Source organism: Canis lupus, chromosome 8 (genome assembly GCF_011100685.1).
Source record: "Canis lupus familiaris isolate Mischka breed German Shepherd chromosome 8, alternate assembly UU_Cfam_GSD_1.0, whole genome shotgun sequence".
Classification (NCBI taxonomy): Eukaryota; Metazoa; Chordata; class Mammalia; order Carnivora; family Canidae; genus Canis; species Canis lupus.
The window spans coordinates 49,193,994-49,209,480 of record NC_049229.1 but is presented as its reverse complement, the minus strand read 5'-3'; the positions used below and the strand labels follow the sequence as shown (position 1 = coordinate 49,209,480).

The following is a 15,487-nucleotide window of genomic DNA, read 5'->3' as shown; positions in this document are numbered from 1 at the left end:
TTTTTCCATTGGATATTCTTTCCTGCTTTGTCGAAGATTAGTTGACCATAGAGTTGTGAGTCCATTACTGGGTTCTCTATTCTGTTCCATTGATCTATGTGTCTGTTTTTGTGCCAGTACCATGCTATCTTTATGATCACAGCTTTGCAATAGAGCTTGAAGTCTGGGATTGTGATGCCTTGGTGGCACTTTCTGAAGCAGACTATGTTTGAATTTTGATGAAGTCCAATCCATTTAGTTTTTGTTGCTTGTGCTTTTTGATGTCATATCAAAGAAACTGTTGCCTAATCCAAGGATGTGGATATTTACTCCTATGTTTCTTCCAGGAATTTTTATAGTTTTAGCCCTTACATTGAGATCTTTTTTTTTTTTAAATCAATTTTGAGTTCATTTTTGTATATGGTATGAGGAAGGAATCTCACTTCATTCTTTCGCACATGGATAGCCAACTTTTCCACTACCACCAATCTCTTCAATCATAAGTTGAAAAGATCAATTTCTCCTCTTGGCACCTTGATGAAGGAGCAACTGGCCATACATGTGTGCATTTATTTCTGGACTCTCAGTTCCAGTCCATTGATCTGTCCTATGCCACATTGTCTTGATTACTGTATTTGTATTTATACCTTTGTATTTATTGTTAGTTTTACATCCTGTTTAAAATTCTCTGACTCATTACTACCATGTTCTAGCTATATTCTTTTTGGAGAATTTCAGCAAAGACTTGAAGCATAAGGAAATTTTTCTTTAAATGAAACAGAGTTATTAGTAACCTGGGTGTCTCAGTTTTTGAAGCCACTGTACTGTGAGCAAATCTTAGGAAGGCAACATACATGGAAAGAATTTAGTATTGTAATAAAGTTAAACTTACAACAAGGTTAACCTGAATAATTTGGGTATGCATAATCATTCTGCTACAGAACAATCAGGAGCAAACAGTGAATAGTTCATGCAAATGAATGTGTTCTACTGTAAATTTGTACTATGCTTAGAGCAAATTTATCATTTTAATTAAGAAACACATTTATAGGGTTCTTCTTTTTCCTTATGGCTCTTTTTTTTTTTTTTTTTTTCCATCTTCCTCATGTCATGACATTTCTTCCAGGAAGACAGGGACTCTTGTGTGTTCCTGAAACCTCTGGGTATCAGGTACCCCAGCCCTCACATACTAAGAGCCAGCTCTAGGTAGACTAGGGTTAAGGAATGATGCTCCTCTTTGCAGAGTCAAGAAGCTGGTGGAGAAGGGCCACAGAAAGGTGATGGACTCCATTCAACAAGGGAGGAGACAATGGAAAGAAGACGTGTTGTGACAGAAACTGATGGGTTTCTCAACACCCTTTCTCCCCTTCTCCCTCAATAAGAGAAACTTAGGGAGGCAGTGTGCCCAGCCAAAATACTACCTCTCCAGACTCATTTGTTGCTAGGAGAAGTGGGCCTGGGGTGGCCTGGCCAATGATGAATTCGTTAGAACTCCTGGGCTATTTTAAAGTGGGCAGGTTTAGCTGGCATCTGCCTTTTGCCCTTTTTCCCAACCCCTCTTCTTGCCTGGAACACAGACACAACGCCAGTGGGAACAGGAACCACCCTGTAATCAAAAAAATGAATGCCAATGCTTCAGGGTTGGTCGAGCAGGAGAGAGGAGCCTGGCTCCTGCATTACATCTCTGAAGAGCTGTGCTAGCTGTGGACTTCCTGTCTCTGAACTTCTTGATGTGTAAGAAAAAATAAATCCTTTACTTATATAAGCCACTAATTTTTCGAGTTTGTCCTGCATGGAATGCTCTTCTGCCCCTCCCCTTTTCTCCCCCAGCCCTCCCACCTCCCACCACCAATCCCCTCCTGCTGCACAGCTTCCTTGCTCCGTTCCCAACAAAGTCTCCTCTGTCAGTCAGCACTGCTGCCCCTCCAGAGGTGTTGTGGGAGGTGAGGGAAAGATCATCACCTTCCCAACCATCCTATCAGCGGGAGTGGAGGCATAAGCCCAGCTTGATCCTTATCCTCACCCTTCCCATGGTTGGCTCCATCCACACAGGAAATGTTAAATGGTTGGAGAAAGGCAAGCCCACCTTGCCCACATATGCTTCCACACCTCCAGGAATCCCCCTGAGTGACCGGAGAGAACCACCAGACACTCGAGAGAGAGTCAGGCTTGAGGGCCAGGCTACCAGCCACCCCACTCCCTTAGGAAAGGAAGCTGGGGAAATGAAATCATCTTGAGGGGCCTACCATTTTTATAGGACGAGGCAATTGAGTGAGTTCTGGAACTAAAGTTGTCTGGCTGTGGATTTCAGCTCCACTCTTGATTGTGTGGCTTGGACAAGACACTTTACTTCCCTCAGCCTTGGTTTGCTCATGTGCAAACTAGATAACAAAGCCATCTTTGTAGGGTTGAAGAAGATGAGATGTGACAGGTCTGCAACGCTGAGCATAGCCCCTGGCATATAACATGAGCTTGATAAAATGAGGGCCATTGTTGCTGTTATTGTAGTGGTGAACAGCAAGGGCTTTGAGGTCACATGTGAGTCCAAACCCAGCCTCTCCATCCATCAGTTATGTGGACTGAAGCCTTAGTTTTCTCTGAGTGGGGAAGAGAACTGCTAACTCACTCAACCACAAATGCCTACAGCAGGCCTGCTCTACAGAAGGTTTTATGCTCCACTTGGGGCGTACGAAAGTGAGTAACATGGACACAGTCTAGTGAGGAAGACAGACACTAATGGAAGATCACAAGGATCTGTAACACATGCACCACCACAGGTCTCTGTGAAATGGGGACATGTCTTATCAGAGAAGCCAGAGAAAGCAAATGTACCCAAGGGCAGGAGCAGAGCATCAGAGGTGAAGCAGTATCTGCAGAAGCTCTGTGGATGCAGGGATTTTGGGGGACCTCGGACAAGGCCAGGACGGCTAGTGTGGAGAAAGCACGGATGGAAGGTGGTATGAGGTCAGGATGAAAGGTAGGCATGCCGTATAAGACCTTTTATCTAGTTTTATCTTTATCTTCAGAGTAATGGTAAGCTTTTCTGAAGGGCTTTAAGTGATGGGTGTGTCAGAAATAGTTTGCATTTTGAAAAGTTCAGTTCATTGTGACATGGAGAACGGAAAGAAAGGGCAAGGATGTCAAGGGTTATGCTGTGAGAAGCTAGTACGGCAGGTCCAAATGAGAATGTTTGGTGACTCGGGCTTGACTCCTTGCAAGTAGGGAAACAGAATCCATGTTTTAAACTAGAGAGTTAAGTCAACAGCAGCTTTTGGATCTCTCTGAGCATCCTCTCAAATAAAGGCATTCACAGATTCACAGATCAACCAAAGCCTCAACCATGGGTAGGTCAAACTCCCTGAATTAGATGATAAAGCCTGATAAACTCTTTGGCTATATCAAGACCCCTTTGTTTTTAACTAGTACCTCTTTTCTGAAGGTTATATTCTACTTGGCAGACCTCTTTTCCTTGTTCTCTTATCTCCCTATCCTAACACCAAATGTCCTGAGAAGATGATGCTAAGAGATGAGTCAGTTTTCCTAGTACCAGGAATAGGAGTTGCTTGATGACGGACAAAACAAGAAAATGGTCTTTGTCCCTTTCATCTATTAGATCCTTATAAACTCCGTATCTTTTCTCATAAATGTAATTGATTCTAGGAGGATGCAGATGAGTAAGAAATGGGGGCAGCCCCGGTGGTGCAGCAGTTTAGTGCCGCCTGCAGCCCGGGGTGTGATCCTGGAGTCTCGGGATCAAGTCCCATGTCGGGCTCCTGGCATGAGGCCTGTTTCTCCCTCTGCCTGTGTCTCTGCCTTTCTCTCTCTCTCTCTCTTTCTCTCTCTGTCTCTATGAATAAATAAATAAATAAAATATTAAAAAAAAGAAATGGCTTCAGGACTATTTATACCTGGAAATCTTAAAAAAAAAAAAAAAAAAAAAAAGGAAATGGCTTTAGGACTATTTATACCTGGAACCTTGTGGTAGTCATGGTATTTCTGGATTCAGGCCAAACCTGAAGAGAACTATGGATTCCCCCACAACAGCAAAGATTAGGTCTCAAGGTTGAAGCACAACATTCACTTAACCTAATATATATATGGGCAGTGTCAGCTAGGAAGGACATCGACAATGTTTTGCAAGAGTCCTATAACCTAGGACTATTTAGAGTAGAGACCCAGATTGGTACCAGCCTGGGAACTCCTTGTTACTAGTCTACAATGAGACAAACTTAGAATTAGAAAGTAGGTGGTGAAAACCTGTTACAGAAAATGGCCAGCAGTATTATTATACCTGGTGAATCTAATAATGAATCTGAGCTTATGTGTTAGATGTCTTCTTTTCTTATTTAGTTTCTCTAGTCATTTATTTTTAGTGTATTTTACAAAAGTACCAGTCCACGCAGGCCTGAAAAGGAAAATAACTAGCGCTCTAATACCAATCATTTGAAAAGCACTATGGTAGCAAGCTGAAAATTTCCTGATTCTTTCCTCACCGATATGATTGACAACATGGAAATTTTACTCATTAATACAGAGGACTAGAGATAAGCCTGAATGGACTCTCAGCCATGGAAACATGAGTTTTAACTCTCAAGGGCATGTCCTTTTCCCAGGCAGCCCGTATCTGATGACAGATCAACGTAAAGTACATACAAAGCAGTATCCCAGCTACCTCACAACTCATGGCTCTGACAGGCCGGCTTTACACTGCCTGTGGCACCACTGAAGCCTTCCTTGTCACTGTGCCACAGCTCAACTTCTCCCATTGTCCAATCCTGTTTCCTTTCATTCCCTTCCCTTCTATAGGAATTGATCCCAGGAGCATCCCTTCATAAACCTCCTACACCCTAATCTCCATCTTAGAGTTTGCTTTCTAAGGGAACCTAGCTTTTGATATTGTTTAACAACAATATGACCACAAAGATCATAATGGAAACTAAAGATATCATGTGCTTTGAACTGTGACAAATAGTAAGAACTACCATTTACTGAGTACCTATTATTAAGTGCCAAACACTGTACTAGGTGTATTATATATATAATCCAGTCTTTTTTAAAATTAAGGTAAAATATACATAACATAAATTAGATTGAGTCAGTAATCAAAAACCTTCCAACATACAGAAGTCTAGGACTAGGCAGATTCACTGGTGAGTTCTACTAAACATTTAAAGAATTAATACCAATCTTTCCTAAATGTAGAAGAGGAGGGAATACTTCCAAAGTCATTTTATAAGGCCAACATTACCCTGATACCAAAACCAAATGAAGACACCACAAGATAAGAAAACTTTACGCCAGTATCTCTGATGAATGTAGATGCAAAAATCCTCAACAAAATAGTAGCAAACAGAATTCGGCGACGCAGTACAAGGATCAAACACCACGGTCAGGTGGGATTTATTCCATGCATGCAACGATGGTGTAACAACATCTGCAAATCAATCAATGTGACACATCACGATTAACAAAATGGAGGCTAAAAATTATATGATCATCTCAATTGATGCATAAAAAGCATTTGGTAAAATTCACCATACATTTATCATAAAAGGAGTCAACAAAGTGGGTAGAGACGGAACATACTTCAACACAATAAAGGCCATATATGACAAGCCTACAGCTGACATCATACTCAATAGAAAAAATGTGACGGCTTGTATTCAATAAGGTATTAGAAGTCCTAGGTGAGACCCATACACAAGAAATAAAAGGCATCCAAATCAGGAAAGAAGTAAAACTGTCTCAATTAGTAGATGATATATTATATAGAGAGAACCCTGAGGACTCCACAAAAAAACTGTTAAAACTAATAAACGAATTCAGTAAAGTTTAATCTGTTACATTTCTATACAGTAACAATAAGCTATCAGAAAGAGAAATTAATAACTGCATTTACAATTACACCAAAGAGAAAAAAATACCTAGGAATAAATTTAACCAAGAAGGTAAAAGATCCGTACACTGAACACACTATAAGACATTCATGAAAGAAACTGAAGAAGACATAAATAAATGGAAAACATTCCACACTCATGGGATTGGAAGAATCAATATTGTTAAAATGTCCATACTACCCAAAGCAATCTACAGATTCAATGCAGTCCCTGTCAAAATTCCAATGGCATTTTTCACAGACATAAACAAACAATCCTAAAGTTTATATAGAATGACAAAAGACCCCAAAGAGCCAAAACTATCTTGACCAAGAAGAATAAAGCTGGAGGCATTATGCTTCCTGATTTCAAACTATATTACAAAGCTATAGTAATCAAAACCAGTATGGCATATGGCCTTGGCATAAAAAGACACATTGATCAACAGAACAGAATAGAGAACCCAGACACAAACCCACGCTATAAGGTCAGTTAATTTATGACAAAGAAGCCAAGAATATACAAAGGGGAAAGAACAGTCTCCAATAAATAGTGTTGAGAAAACTGGACAGCCACATATTAAAGAATGAAATTGGACCCCTATCTCACACCGTACACAAAAATTAACTTAAAAAAATACATGAAAGACTTGAAAGTAAGACCTAAAACCATAAAATTCCTAGAAGAGAACATAGGTGATAAGCTTCCTTGGCACGGGTCTTGGTGATGATTTTTTGGATTTGACACCAAAAGCAGAGGCAACAAAAAAGCAAAAGTAAACAAGCAGGACTACATCAAACCAAAAAGCTTCTGCACAATAAAAAGGAAGAGAAACGCAAAGAAACGAAAAGGCAACCTGCCAAATGGGAAAAAATATCTGCAAATCATATATCTGATACAGGCTTAATATCCAAAATACATAAAGAACTCATATAAACTCAGTAATAAAAACAAACAATCCAATGAAAAATGGTAGAAGAGGGGTGCCTGGGTGGCTCAGTAAGTTAAGTGTCTGACTCTTGATCTCCGCTCAAGTCTTGAATTTGGGCTTATGGAGTTTAAACCCCACACTGGGCTCCGTGCTGGACATGGAGCCTACTTAAACTAAAAAAGGCAGAAGAACCAAATAGACATTTTTCTGAAGAAGATATGCAAATGGCCAACAGGTATAGGTAAAGGTGCTCAACATTCCTAATTGCCAGGGAACTGCAAATCAAAATCATATGGAGATGCCACCTCATACCTGTTAGAATGGCTATTATCAAAACAAACAAACAAACAAAAAAACAACAACAACAACAAAAAAAACAAGAAATAACAAGTGTTTCACTGTTGGTGGAAATGTAAAATGGTGTGGCCACTATGTAAAACACTATGGTGGTTCCTCAAAATATAACTTTCATATGATCTAGTCCACTGCTGGGTATTTTTTAAGTTTTTAGAAAAACCCATACTATGGCACTGAATATGAAACAAAAGTAGGGAAGGAGGTAGGAGTTAATGGTTGAGAGAACTTCTTTTGCTTTTGAGAGCACTGTACAATATAAATAAAGTATTACATGACTCCAGAGCCATAAGGATACATCTTATGCTACACATAATAGTAGGTGGATCTCTAAGACTAAAGTGTGGTGACCAGTTCTAGGTATTACACAATTCAGGAAAAGCCTAAAAAATTCATAGAGAATTCAGAAAAGAATAAAAAAAGACAGGTGTTCAAAAACAAAATCTGATCTGTGTTATAAGGTCAGAGAGCTCCGATCTGTTGGTATAGAAGAACAAAAGCTGAAGGAAGATGTTTTTTTCAAATAAATTAAACCTCATTTTAACTTTGTTCCCTTAAAGTGAGATCCTTGGATGTGGTCTAAAGGAGAACATCTTTATACTGAATTCTGCTTTACAGCAGATAAGTTCATAGTAAGGTTATGAATGTGTATAAGAAGTTATAATCTAAAGGCTAGTGACCAGTCATTCTCCGTTTTAGAGGAAGTTGTTTTATAATATTGCATGAAATAGGCCAGAAATACTGTACTAATTTATAAGGAAGGTTATTCTGATTTTTAAGATTGTTTAATAATAAAATGTTTAATAATAAAATGCATTATTTATGAAATCTTTAAGGTTAAGGCATTTTAACTTGAGGTTAAGCATTGTACTTGAAGCCAGGAGGACAGAGAGAATAGATTTTTTTTTTTAAGAAAAATGTTAAGCGTTTTATGTGTTCTTTTCTTTAGGGCTGATATTACAAGGTAATGAAGCATTTGGAGTGTTGTTAGGGATTCCAGAAACATACGGAACTTAATCCCACCCTCAAAGAATTATGGTCTTATTGGAGACAATTTACCCAAGGAGTAAGTAGGACAAAAGATGACAAAAATACAACGAAGTGCCAAATTTTGTGACATAAATTGTAAGCAGCTCTAGGGATTTAAAAAAATGGCAAGATAAATCTAATTATATAAATATAGATTACTGGACGGGTTAAAATTTAACTGGACCTTTAGTGGATAAGAAAGATTTATATATGTGGACAGGGCTTCCAAGTGTTGGCGAAAATATGAAAATTCACTCATTCATCCAATCAATTTTTTAAGTCCCTACTATGGCCTGGGCACTGTGCTAGGCCCCAGGGTTGCAGAGTCAACTGAGATCTCCTCCTTGCCCTCCAGGCAAGGGAATGGGGGAATGGGCAAGTAATCCAGAAAGATCCTACAGTGTTGTAAATGCCACAGTAGATAGAAGTAAGCACAGTCAAAAAGCACCTCAATCATATTGGGGATGGGAATGGGTTTGGGTTAGGAAGGAGGAAGGACAAATAGGAATTAGTCACATTGCAGGGAAGCAGGCAAGAGGAGGCAGATGGCGCCTACGCAGAGGGACCTAAATATGAAGAAAGGGACGGAGAACGAACATGCCATATGATGGATGAGAACAGTGCTTGGCTCTGCAGTTTTCATGAGACGTTTCCTCTGCCACCTGCTTTGCAAAGCACATCTGCGATCTGCGCATCTTCAACGAGCCATGCGGAAGACTAGGCGTCTGCATCCTTGCCGAAGAGCACAACTAGCTCTTACAGAGCAATTGACAGAAAGAGGTTATGAGGAGGATTGTCTAAGACACATGCGATCTATCCAATCCTCTTCATAATCACTATCCTACCCTTGGATGATGTTGGACCACAAAGAGACTCAGACTATAATGGTTTGGTCCCTCACAAAACTGTCTTTACTGACTTGCACTGACACATTTTGCCTTCATGTAGCTCACACTGAGAAGTAGCCTCATGAAACACGGTGCTGTGTTGTGAGAGTACTGTTACTTCATTCGGTGTCCTCTCTAAATTTCACATGCTGAAATATTTCTTTTAGAATAAAAGCTAGGAAAAGGCTGAATTTTCCTCTAGAGTATGGCTTCCTTTCTGAAAATGAGAACTATATACCCTAATGTATATCATGTTTCCCTTTTTGTCTTGACTGTTACAGAGGACTCAGAACCAAATTTAACCTTGATTATTGTAATTTTATTTGGTCTTATATTTGAAAAATTTGAAATCTCTTGACTTTTGGCCTTGATTTTCGCTTTATCTTTTATTATTTTACTGTGTGTGGTTTTATATTTTAAGACTTTATGCACTATAGTGGTGAAAAATATGTTGTACCTGCTACCTGAAGAAAATTGCCAGAAACGCCTAACTTGGCAGCTCTGTATCATGTAATCATGCAATCCTGGTAGCAGGCTGGCATTTGTCTGCAAGGTAGCAGCTGCCACCTTTAGTTCTGCACACCAGTGGCACTTTGTCGGATGAATGAATGCCAAGTATTCTAATTCTGTCTTCTGAAAGCTGAATGTAAGAAGTGGAGAGAGAAATCATGCTGAGAGGTGGGGTCCTGAGTATGGTGGGGTCGCTAATCCAGAGGACGGTGGCAGCCAGCCACAGACCTGGGCACAGGGATGGACTAACAGACTTGCTTTGAGCCACTGAGTAGGCACTGCTAATTGTCCCAAATATGGCTGTGGGTTTTTATGACGTCTGGCCCCTGAAACTGTTCCCTTTGCTTATGGTACACGAACTTTCCTTAACAGAGGTAAACTTAGGCTGTCTCTCTTTTGATAATCAAAAGACTATTGAGACAGCTCGACTTCTCTGCATGAAAGAGGAAGGGGTAAGAATACGTACTTACATATGACAGCAATTTATCTCAGAAAACAGCAAGGATGGCTAAACATGGAAGGCCTGCAAGGAGTTGTATTTCTAAAAAAGAGCTCCGGTTTTCAAGATGCCCTGTTCCAATATCTGATTAACTAGAAACAACTAATTACCTAATGCATTTTGCAGCTCAGCCACAATAAATGAAAACACACACACACACACACAGACACACACACACACCCCAACCTCAAATTCTAAAACATCTTCATTTGGGTTCATCCCATGACCAAACAAACGTGTCTTAATTTCCCTAGGAAGCAAATGAGAAGTGAATGGAAAGGGGGGGGGGGTGCAGAAACCTCAGTCACTTTTCAGTCTAATTGAACATAAAAAGAATAGTTTTTCTAGCTGATAACCATAAACAAATAACAGTAAAATTGCAACTTCTAACCAGTCGACCTTCCAATTCACCTCGTCATCTTACAACTAGGTTGGTTTTCCAAGTTATATCATCCTTTTATACTGGGGATACACACTACATTTTATCACTAGAGCTAAAGGGACATTCTGTGCATTCAAGCTGTTCCTCTCTGGTATCACGTAACTACTTAACCTGGATTTAGGTTTCTAGGGAAGAGGGCTCCTGATACCTGTGGAAGTCCTGAATGGAGATACTTGCATGTTTGAAAGAGGAGTATACAAAGAAGTATAAGAGGCTACTGTTTTACGTTTACTAGTGATGCTCTTCATTCTGATGACAAGAGAGTTTGAGTCTTTTTCTTTATAATTATAATTTGAAAGAATACATGTCAATGTCAATCATGCCAATGGAGCATTATACTTCCAGTCACCATTCTCAATGCCCTACGGTTACCCGCCCACACACTTTGCAGCCCAGTAAACTCTACAGACCAGGCAAGCAGAGTTGTAAATATTTCCAGGCACAAAGCTTGCTTTTTCCAAAGACAGGCATGGCTTAGCATGCCATTTTCTTTCTTTAGAACTTTCAGGAGCAATTATGACCTGAGGATATAAGGATGATAAAGCAAAGGTATGTGCCTATAACAAGCATTTCTTTGAAACCAGCAGCAAGATGTGTGGGTTCATGGGATGGATAACCACAGAGTAAAGATTGATAACTTGAGTGATAAGTATAGGAACTCACAAAGTAAGGCAATGTTACGCTGGTTACCTGCCCAGTTCAGGAATACAAGAACAAACAGGATCCTTTTCCACCCAAAGTGAATGGATATTACATGGGACAATACGAATCTGCTACAAGCTGCAATGGTAAGCACAAGTCTAACAACTTAGGGTGCCAAACATTTTTTCCAGCCGGTGTGTGTGCTTCTGTAACATAAATGTAATTTGAGAAAGGGGCCACCTCACTTTCCATGTCTCTTTATAACAAAGTAGTAATTGTTAACAATTGAAGAATCATCACTCCTCTCTTGGGAGTTTGCCAGCTTAGCAAGAGACAATATCAGTTTTCTGATGCTATCTCTCTCAGTGGTCCACATCTTAATCCATTTCAGAAACAGAGTTCCCTCATTTTCTTTAAGGCAAATGAACCCCCTTTGGGTGGGATCTTAGAAGTATCCCCCCTACTTACTCCAAACCAAAAGCCAGATTGGTTCCTCCCCGACTTCCAACCAGGTTGTTCTGTTATGCTTGAGTTTTGTTTCTGAATGTAGAAACAGTTACCAAATGAAAAGAAAGAGGCCTCAGGACAGGAAAGCATGAAATTTCAATGGCTGACAGCCAGGCGATTTGGCCATGTAGAGGCATCCACATCCTTCTCGAGCGGCTGCAACCAGTCTGAGGCTAGCACTGCACGTACTGCTAAAACATCACTCGTAGAATACAGCCAATAATGAAGTGAGTGCTGTGACCAGTTGCTTAGAACTTGGTGATATAAGCCTAATTGATTCAGATTTGTTTTCTAGGTCCTTGAACTACAACATTAACGATACTCTATCTCTGTGTGTTCTAAGAATGTATGAGTTGGGTATGGTGTGGTCAAGTCAGTGTGGCTATGGAAGACAAGGCTCGGCAGCAAGAAGCTGATTATACTCAGGGTCCCGGAGAGAGGGTCACTACATGCCTCACAGGGGAAAACACCAGTGTAATCAGGAGGCAGAAGACAGGAGCGAGGAGAAAGTCTAGGCCAGAGCCTTATTTGGGATATCTCCAGAAAAGGCAAGGCGGGGTAGGGTAAACAGCTTAAGATTGGCTAGTTTTAATGATTCTAGTGGGCTTTGGCCTATAGCAGTGGTCTCTAGCTACCTGGTACCTGGCCCTGAAGTGACCTGGGTCAAGGAAAATGTGGGGTTTCCATGTGAGAGTTAGAGAAGGAGGTGGTTGGGACTATAACCTTGGTATTAGTTGGTTTGTTTGAAGGACATTAGCTGGCCTTGGGAAAGGGAGTCTCTCCCTGGCTCAGTGAGGCCCCAAATGCGAAACCATCAAGAATACAGAAACCATAGTTAAAGGGCTCTGTGGTGCAGAGATGCCAAACAGACAATACGGAATCTAAGAAGACACAAAAATGTGCATGAATTTAAATACAACCCTTGCCTGAGGTGGCTCGTTCTTTGACAAGGACACCTGATGTTTTCTCAGTCTTAGAGAACACGCTATGCAAACACACTTCAGTCTTCTCATCTCCTGTCTGCCTCCCTAGACCCATATATGACTTCAGTCTTCTCATCTCCTGTCTGCCTCCCTAGACCCATATATGAAGAGGTTCTAGGACTGTTATAGCTGGTGATAACATTCCTTTGTGACTGTGGCTGAAGGGACCTCTGCCCATGCAGCGTTTCTGCCTACACTGCATTCCCAAAGAGGAGAAAGCAAGCATCCACATGATGGGCTATGGACTCTGGCATTCTGCCGTTTTACTTTGTAAATGACCTATTTCTCCTGTTCGGGGAGAGGCAGCCCATGGCCATCTGCCATCTGCCAGGCTGGTGGGCCCAGCTCTGGAGCCGCTCAGCTGTTACCTGGCACCATGGGAGGCTGGTCTTCTGAGGCCCTCTGACGCACTCTGTATTCCGAGTCCATACCCACTTGGCATGATGTCTCACGGCCTCAGCGAACCACAAAGCATGGCATCATGCTTATGTGCATCTCAGGCTCAGCAGGGCTATGTATGCAACAGGTTTCAGTGTTGAGAGATGGGCTCTTTCCCAAGGCTTCTTTGCTGATGATCCTATTTTGCCATGTAATGTTCTGGGTGGATTGTAAGGGATACTAATGAGATAGGTTTAAGGCAAGTGATATTACAACTGTGGCAGGTCCAAGTCTCACAGTCCTGGAAACTGATGGACATTAGTACTTCTTGGCAGGCCATCGGTTTAGTTTGGAGCTTGGTGTCACATTCATTCTTCTGGCTGCCAGTCTCCTCAAGGAAATATTGACCTTCTCACTTTAGTTTTCAATATTTTATTAGTTGCTCATCATTGGATAGGCTGCTTCCTATCAGAATTAAAGACCCACTGGTGAAGTATCACCAATAGAATTCTGGCTATCTTCAGTTCCTCTGGTACATTCTGGTAGATGACCAAGCCATGGATTTGGTGTTCCCTTCTCTCCTCTCATTCCTTTTTGGAAAGATTTTAGATGGGCTGGGGAAAGATATTTGAAGCTTTCTGATCCAATGTAAATGAGTCCTGCAGTGGGTAAATAATTTTCCTCCCTTCTTTGCTCTCCTGGGGTATTTTGATGAATAATGCTTCTCAAATAAGTTTACAAGTATTCCCCTAGAGGTAAGAAGGGTAGTAAGCTCATAGCAGGTGTGCCATTAATGCTTTAGTGTGTATGGTAGAGCAAAGAGGAAAGGAATCATCAAAACCTTGTGGTTTCATAGAATTTTCTGGAGAATTTTAAGGCCACAGCTGGGAACAAAATACTGTGGGGCAGCACTGGTGGTGTGGGTACAGCTTCACAAGATCAAGTCAGGCCATCCCTTCAATGTTGGAGATTTTTATGGATGAGCAGTAGACTGGTGTGTAATTTACAGTTTGTTTTGTTGCGAATTATAGCATATGCTTATCTTAACTCAGAAAAAAAAAGCATAATTAATTAATAGACCTCACCAAAAAAACCTTTTCTAAAAATTTCATCCCTTCCTGCCTCTCATTATCTGGAGGTCTAGTTCACAAACTATGCAACTCTAAAAGTCTTCTTTAATAATCAGTATCTTTAACAATATTCATTCTCTTTAGAGGCTATTCCAATTTGACCTTCAAATATCATGTTCTCTGATGTACTGTTACACTTTACCTGTGATAACTTAATTATGGCTTTAGTTTCTTCCTTTGATTGGCTTTAACATCTCCATATTTTTAAACAAAAGCCTCCACAATGATAAGGAAATTTCTTACTGCCACAGCGCCACCTACTGGTACGCCATTACAGAGGCAAGCTAGCGGTAGCTTTGACCCACAGTTTGGAGCCCTTCTGAGCTCTGGTTTTATAAAATGCCAATTTCTTTGTCATTTTGAGAAACTATCACTTCTCTTGATAGCTATTAAGCCTCTTGCTGTGATATAAAGTCAGCAAGTTATAATAAAAAATATGCTTTTATTCTTACTGTTACCTTAAATTGGCCCTGACTTCACCGACTTTGATTTTCTCTGTCCTATTACTGTAGCAAGGGCTCCAGATTGTGTGGGCAAGAGTTTGGATCTGGCGAAAATAACTTGGGGAGCTTCCAAAGATCCTGAAAAATGTAAAAAAACAAAAAACAAAAAACAAAAAAAAACCCTACTTAACACTTTATTTCATCTTGGTGAAAGGACAAGAGGTCAAATCTAAAACTAGGTTTTAGGCTAGGACAACAACCAGAGAGAATGGCAAAGGGACACCGGCCTGGAAAACTGCCCAGGATATAGCATTAGGTGGCAGGTGACAGAAGGAATCAAAGAAGGAAAGAGAAGACTGAGATATACATTGAACATAAAGAAAGGAGAAAATTAACAGCTATGTGTATTCCAAGAAAATGAGTAAATTATAAAACAAGAACAAAACAAAACTATGTTTTAGGGGATCATCGTTTGCCCAGATGCTGCCACGGCAATTTCTGCCAAACACCCAACCTGTGCCCTTTGTTTTCTAATACCGTATGGGTGGGTAATCAACCCAAATTCTTACCCTTCTAGTTTTGGGGAAAGAAGAATGTTGTGGGAGCAATAAAGGATATAAGCCACCAGGGAAAGCATCTCACGAGCATTACTTATTTTCATTATTAATCTATTATACTTCAGATCCATCCAGGATCTATAACTACTATATAACGCTTGGCAAAAAGAATAAGAATTTAATAATAAAAATAGGTCATTCCGCTGAGAAGTGCCAGGCAAATAAGTTTGCTTGAAAGTTAAAGTGGGGGTGCCTGGGTGGCTCAGTTGGTTAAGCATTTGCCTTTGACTCAGGTAATGATCCCAGAGTCTTGGGATTGATTCCTGCATTGGGCTCCCTG

The 15,487-nt window shown here is 40.5% G+C and overlaps 1 protein-coding gene across 25 annotated transcripts in view; it reads right to left on the bottom strand.

Moving 5' to 3' along the window:
• TTLL5 (tubulin tyrosine ligase like 5) overlaps positions 1-15,487 on the bottom strand; it is a 269,103-nt gene that overhangs the window by 26,093 nt on the left and 227,523 nt on the right. For 15 of the 25 annotated variants that reach the window (XM_038545309.1, XM_038545318.1, XM_038545308.1 and 12 more), the window contains one exon: positions 14,606-14,728. The exons of 9 other annotated variants lie outside the window; for them this stretch is intronic. In XM_038545309.1, the coding sequence (XP_038401237.1) occupies positions 14,607-14,728 (122 nt within the window). In that variant the 3' untranslated portion in view covers position 14,606. Of the gene's footprint in view, positions 1-1,463; positions 1,586-14,605; positions 14,729-15,487 lie in introns of those variants that run through there. One more of the 25 variants, XM_038545310.1, reaches the window with a different exon arrangement.